At 42.2% G+C, this 7,160-nt stretch overlaps 1 protein-coding gene across 2 annotated transcripts in view; it reads right to left on the bottom strand.

The window, feature by feature from the left end:
- Nucleotides 1-6,451, bottom strand: part of LOC117424025 (junctophilin-3-like) — a 71,522-nt gene extending 65,071 nt beyond the window's left edge. Inside the window, exons 1-2 of one of the 2 annotated variants that reach the window (XM_058992563.1) lie at nucleotides 5,370-6,451; nucleotides 19-692 (exon numbers count right to left, since the gene is read on the bottom strand). In XM_058992563.1, the coding sequence (XP_058848546.1) occupies nucleotides 499-692; nucleotides 5,370-5,751 (576 nt within the window). In that variant the 5' untranslated portion in view covers nucleotides 5,752-6,451 and the 3' untranslated portion in view covers nucleotides 19-498. Of the gene's footprint in view, nucleotides 1-18; nucleotides 693-5,369 lie in introns of those variants that run through there. The other variant, XM_034040038.3, reaches the window with a different exon arrangement.
- Between the last annotated feature and the right edge of the window lie 709 nt (nucleotides 6,452-7,160).

The raw sequence follows: 7,160 nt of genomic DNA on the forward strand, positions 1-7,160 counted from the left end.
ACACACATAACCCAAGTTATCTTCTGTTGCTATGTTATTCCTACAGTGTGATTGATTGACTGGTCTGTTGGGTGAACCATTTGATTAACTAATTCCAACTGTCATTTAAAAATGTATGCCTTTAGTTTTAACAGGATATTAAACAAAGCCTGTGACTGGTTCATTTGCACTGAAGCCAAAAAGTACGTTCTCCCATGAATTATTAATCGTGTTCCTTTTCACAAAGTCAGCACTTGCAGTGCAAGGTAATTGTTTTTTTTGTACAGGGAAAAAACTCCAGATACCGAACGTGTAAGAAAGCAGTTGGGGCTCCCGAGTGGTGCATCCGGTAAAGGTGCTCCGAATGGAGTGCAGGATGCGCCCTATAGCTTGGGCGTCGCTGCTTCAAGTCCAGGCTATTCCGCTGCCGACCATGGACGGGAGCTCCCAGGGGGCGGCGCACAATTGGCTGAGTGCCCCCCGGGGGGGGGGGCTTAGGTCGGCCAGGGTATCCTCGGCTTACCGCGCACCAGCGACCCCTGTAGTCTGGCCGAGCGCCTGCGGGCTTGCCTGTAAGCTGCCCAGGGCTGCGTTGTCCTCCGAGCTCTGATGTGGCTGCATGGTGAGTCTGCAGTGTGAAAAGAAGCGGTCGGCTGACAGCACACGCTTCACCGCTCCCGAGTCAGCGCGGGGGTGGTAGCGGTGAGCTGAGCCTAAAAATAATTGGATATTATAAAATTGGGAGAAAAATAATTGGCGACTACTAAATTAAAAAAAGAAGAAAAGAAAGCAGTAAACAAGGTACTTTTTAAACTGACAGAAATACAAACAACCGCAGTAATATATATATATATATATATATATATATATATATATATATATATATATATATATATAAAGCTTTATTAAGCGAGGCACAAAGATGGCTTTCTTTTTTGCTGAATGTAGCGCTCATGTGTGGCTACAAATAATAAAAACTGGACCTCTACACCTCCACACTTAAAGCATATTATACCATATCTTTCAAATATGTTTTTACTGTACTAGCAGGGGTGTGCCGCCCCTGTTTGGTTGCTGAAACCTCAGTCCTCGTCCTTTCATTTATCCCACTCACCATACAGTATACGTATTACTAGATTAGTTTATTGAGTATAAACTCCTGTAAACATATAAGCAGTTGAAGGAGTTAAGCAGAAAATATCAATGTTTCTTAGAATTATAGAAGATATTTTTGCTGCTTGTGAATGTAGTACTGGCTGCAGCCATACTACAGTCAAATACAATAAGAGTCTCACCTCAGACCTCTGCAACCTCAATGACCTCTATCCTGACTTGAAAACCAACTGTCTGCCGTTCAGTCCTTGACCAGAGACAAAAAATAAAACTCTGCTGAATTGTGCCAAACTGCTTGGTGGTTTTGTGGACTAATAGCTAAGCTGAGGCAATCAAACTACTTTAACTACAGACCTGATTGGAGCCCAGGCTTCCATAGTTCCATTAACCCGCCTCTTAGCAACCAAACCTTGGTTATGTATCACTGAATTGGAATTCCTATAGCTGTGAAGGCTATACATGGCTGTACAAGCTGACAATGTCATGAGTTAATGGTGTCGGCTTGCCACTGCACAAAGCTAGCTGCTGTGAATCTACAGGTAGTGGACAAAAAATGGAAACACCAAAGTAAAGTCTTAATAGGGCGTTGGGCCACTATGGTATCCCACTCGGTGGACCGTTTTTGATGAAACTGGCTGCTTGCACCCCAGGTTGAAATTTGCAGTCAATTGATCTGCAGTTGCTCGCCTGTTTTGCCTTGCACTTCGAATCCTGGAGTATGTGCTTCCACCCACTGTTGCCCTTTGCTGATGATGTCTTTCCCTCAGAGTTCCATGCCGACATCACCTTAGACACCATTGCTCATGAAACATCAGCAAGTTGAGCTGTCTTGGTCACTGAAGCTCCTGCCAAACGCGCCCCAGCAATCACCCCTCTTTCAAAGTCACTGAGGTCTCCTCTTGCAGCCATGCTAGCCATAATTATAGGCAACCAGGCCTGTCCAGCATTTTTATACATGACCCTAAGCATGCTGGGATGTTATTTGCTTAATTAACGCATGAGCCACACCCATGTGGAAGCCCTTGCCTTCAATATACTTGGTGTCCCTCATTTACCCATTTTTTTGTCCACTACCTGTATATTCCTATTCTGTGATGACATCGTGAAACCTTGTGATTGTCATTCATTTAATTTACTATCCCGGTTTTAACACCTGATGGTCGCACGTTATTTAGCTAGTAGCTTTTAAAAAGGTTACAAAAACTGTAATTGTGTGCATGTATTAAAAGCTAACACTGCATAAACACCGCTAAAAATAACAGTTGTTCATTGGGTTGTTTTTTGGTGCTTTTTTTCTAAGCCACTATAAGGATAGAAGCGCCTTTAATGAGGAATAATTCCTAGGGTAAGCAACTTAATAGAACGACTTACCCAAGGATAGCTAATTACGTTGTTTCAGTGTCTTTGCCTTTGCATAAATATACATATTAGTATTTAGAGTTGCCTGCTGATTTGAGTTATCTTTCCTATACTACTAGAGCGGTCTGCAGTTTTGGGTGGTTATCTTTCCTATACTACTAGAGAGGTCTGAATTGTAAGATGAGTTATCTTTCCTAGATATTCATACAGGTATGTTAAGGAGATAAATATGTTCTTTGAAAATAATATTTAGAAAAAGTGCTGCACTTTTTCCGTATCTTTCTGTTTCACTTCCTGAACTATAAAAACAGTACGAAGGTGCCATTTAACACAAATAAAGTTCCCCCAGCAATGCTGCACTTGTACTCTGATCATGATGGCTACTTTCAAGGCGATAATGCACACGTCCACTGTGCCACAATTATACGCTCATGTTTTAAGGAGCATGACAGAGAGTTAAGGCATCTTCCATGACCGCCATAATCCCTGGGTCTCAATCCAGTTGAGCATGTTTGGAATGAACTGGAACAACACATTTCTCATCACAATCCTACCTCTCTGCACCAATTACATGAAACGTTACTGACTGAAAGGATTCCATTCTTCCAGGCACCTCCCACACCTTCTGGAGTCAATGCCACATGTCAAGCAAAGCAAATGGGGCCGAACCCGATATCAGGTGCAGGCCCTATAAAATCTTCAGGCAGTGTACAGTATATACTTTATGTTCTAAGTAAACATCTTCAAGAAGTGATTAAAATGTGTTTTACTGGTAACAATTTACAGGAAACATTAATATAGCTGATATTTCCAACATGGATTACTGTTGTACCTTTGAACATGTTACTTTAAAGTTGGTTTATATTATCCTGGTTGGATTGTGGTTATTGCTGTATTAGGCTATTCATGCTATTCATTGTGAGGCTGACAATTGCTTTAAAAGGTTAGAAAAATGCAGGATATTTTACAGAAAGGCTTTGTGGAGATCTCCTTGTGGTTCTGTGAATCTGTTGTGCTGGAAACTGGTGCAGTTGGCTCCAGACCAGGCTAGTGCTGCAGCGCAACACTGAAATTGAGATGCCTGCTTTAATCTTCAGACTCTCTCTCTCTCTTTTAAAACAGCGTTTGTGAATTTTGGTGCTGATGAAAAGCGAGGGACAATGGAACTCAACAAACGCACCTCGCTCAACCTGAACACCCCCTGCCTTCAGTTTTAGGCCTCTCTCTTTGTGTTCATTTTGTATTATGATATAAACCTATGTCTATTGTCTGAGGGCTAGGATAAGACCACCACATGTATTTTGGATGAGATCTGGATTTTAACCCCGCCTCCAGGGGTGAAAGGTATGAGGAGCTGGTGAATAATTCCACTGGTCCACCCTTACAGTTTTTTTCTGGCACTGTGTTGTTTGTACAGTATGTTTCCTTCCACACACAAATGCAGTGTACAGTATAGTACTATATGTGTATTGACATAATTATATTTCTTGTCTTTTTGTGAGTAGCCAGTTAGTCACGTAGGCAAGAGTGTCAAAAAGCAGAAATACTGTAGATGATATAAAGAAAAAAAGGTTGGTAGAAGAAGGGAAAAAAGTAGAAGTGAAAAGATGAGAGGGTGGTGTGAGCTCTTAAGTGGGAAGTATTTTCTGGTATCGTGGTGCTATTTTGTTAATTACAAATAGGCTATCTGTTATTAGTTTTGCTATGGCTTTTTGCTCTCCTTTCATTTTACTGAATGCTATGCATGCATGTAGTTTGAAATCGTGGTCGCATTGATTGAAATGCAATGAGACTGGAGTAGGTTGAGACTCCCTTTGTATAGATCATGTTTAGACATTTGATCCATTTCATGTTATTACTAATAGTCATGATAAAAATAAAAAAACAGTACATTTCCATGAGCTACCATGGTGATTTCTGAATCAAAATCCCACCTCCTACAAAATAATTATTCTGTTTAATCTGCCTTGCATTTTGTATATAATGGATACTGCATGGTTCGGTAAGCAATATGCAATATTAAGAATTTTTCTCTCTCTCTCTCTCTCTCTCTCTCTCTCTCTCTCTCTCTCTCTCTCTCTCTCTCTCTCTCTCTCTCTCAATACATTTTATTTATACCTACTGTTAGGACCCCAAATGGCTAGAGCCAGTCTGTGCCCGGGGCAGTTCAAATGCAGGCCTTAGCATGTAATTAAGCCATGCTGTCTATTAGCCTCCCTCTCCTCTCTCCAGTGACCACAGCACAGGCCACAAGACACACAAGGGCCAGCCTGCAACCAGGGGCTGAGGCTCACACAGAAGCATGGTCTCTTAAAACAGGAAAAAACACAAACCAAACCCAGGGAAACAACAGTCTGTAATTAAAACCAAGACGGGGTGGATGGGGGGGATTTTTTCTCTCAGTAATACCTACAGCTTACTTAGATATGTATGGATGTGCCCTAAAGGGGCCTCTAGATCATTGCAATACAGGTTATTAATTAAACAGATCCTGAGTGTACTGTTGAGATATTGTCAGGAGTTAACCGGTTTTAAGAACTGAAAAATAGATCATTCTGACAGGCAAATGTTTTGGGTTTTTTTTTTGTTATGTTCATGATCAGTTATATTGTAATTTATTTTTCCTGAAATTTTGTTAGAAGCCTTCATGGCCTTCATAGAGGCCTCTGGATTTAGCATGAAAATGGCTTGTGTGACACAGTAAACACACAGGAGTAGGCTCCTTCCGCCCAGTCCAAGTTATGTGACGTATATACTTCAGTAGGGAAAACTTTCCTCAGTAAAACCTTTACAGCCACCTGAAGATGTTTATTTTCCATACAAGTGAATGAGACAGGCATGAACCAGTGTATTGAGAACAGCCTCACATCTAGGCCAGTTAATTCAGGGTTTTATTAAGTATCAAGAACCTGGCTTACCTCCGTCAGAGTAGGTCTCAGTCCCGTAGCCGTCTTGCAGCCCGTTGTTCCAGGTGCCTTCGTATTTGGCCCCATTGCCCATGCTTTCACGTACCCCATAGCGTCCCTTAAATCCATGAGTCCATTCGCCTTTATATACCCACTTCCCTTTGTTCTCCACCCCGATGCCATGCCTCTTGCCCTGTGCCCAAGTCCCTTGGAATGTGTTGCCGCTTGGCCATGTGTAGACCCCCACCGCCTCGAAGCCGTGACTCCAGGACCCCGAATACTCGCCCTGTCCCTTGGGGCCAGTGCAGATCCCGTGGCCGTGAGCCTTGCCATCCTCCCAGCCTCCGCAGTATGACCCCCCATCGTCAAAATTGAACCTGCCCCCACAGGACATGCATGAAATAGGTTTTGCAAATCCCCCCCCAAAAAAAAAAAACAGATAACCAAACTAGACAATGGGGGGAGGAATCCAGGCTGCCATTATTATCCCTTCTTCGATCTTCTTTGGTAGCAGTTTTTGTTGAAATGCATCAGACAAGCCATGCGCCTTCCTTGCAGTTGATACACAACTCCCCCCCCCCCCCCCCCAACCAAACACGTACCAACCCCCACGCCAGGAAAGCAAGGCAGGCAGTCGACTCCACCTAGATCAGCAAAATCCCAAACGGTGTTAATGCAATCAGAGGATCAGAATCCATTAAAAATCCATCTGCTTACTGTTAGATGAGCTGTGATGTCCATCTAGCATATTGCTAACAAAAGGGAGAGAAAAAAAGAAGCATAGAGAGAGAGAGTCCAACAGGATTTGAAAGCCTTGATGGAAACAGCAATGCGGTGCCTCTTCACACACACACACACACACGCACACCCACCTCAACACCAATTTCTCCTCTCCCTATATCATTCTCTAACGCACAGCTCCAATCTCTCTTGCTTGACTCCCGCAGTAGATTGTGTCAATATTCCCCAGCTCCCAGACTGGGAAGAAAGGTTACCCGATTTCTTCCTTTACTATCTAGAGTCTCTCTCTCTCTCTCTCTCTCTCTCTCTCTCTCTCTCTCTCTCTCTCTCTCTCTCTCTCTCTCTCTCTCTCCCCCTCTGGTGTTTATAAATTGTGCTTATTAAATGAGGACTGATCCAAGCCTCTTCTAACCCCCCCCCCCCCCCCCCCCATGCCCAGCACACTCTCTGCTTTGGATTTAAAGAGACAGTAACAGCCTAATAAGATGGCTCCCTCAACAGCTCCTCAGAGAATCCATCAGCTTCCTTAATTACTCGGCTTATTACCTTTTCCTTTGTATGGATTAGAATAGAATGTTTGAAATTTGAGGCTTCATTATCAAGAAAGCATTGCATGTGCACTAAAGGACATTTAATTTAAACAATGCAGCTCTTTGCTGCATCTTCTCCAAAGAAAATAAATTGGTTGTCCCAAAGATCTAAAAAGCATAGTTAACTAAAATACTATCTTCATATTGGTGTTTTTAGTATAGTAACAGTGTCAAGAAACCAATCAATCCTTTCTATCTTACCAAACAATTTGAGTTGTGTGTAAACAGTTTCCTATATATTATATATTATACTTTTTTGCGGTAGAATTAGTACTGGTAATAGGAAACCCCACAAAGGCTGCTGTAAGTAGATTTCTTCTGGTTCTAACCACTTCATTACATTATATTATATTATATTATATTATTTTGTTTTTCTGTGTTACTTTTTCCCTTTATCTGTGTTTATTTTGGTAGCTGTTTATCAGAGCTTTTATATCGCCTGTAGAGCGAATTGACAGGTATTTCTGGTCTT

The sequence above is a fragment of the Acipenser ruthenus genome, chromosome 19 (genome assembly GCF_902713425.1).
Source record: "Acipenser ruthenus chromosome 19, fAciRut3.2 maternal haplotype, whole genome shotgun sequence".
Taxonomy (NCBI): domain Eukaryota; kingdom Metazoa; phylum Chordata; class Actinopteri; order Acipenseriformes; family Acipenseridae; genus Acipenser; species Acipenser ruthenus.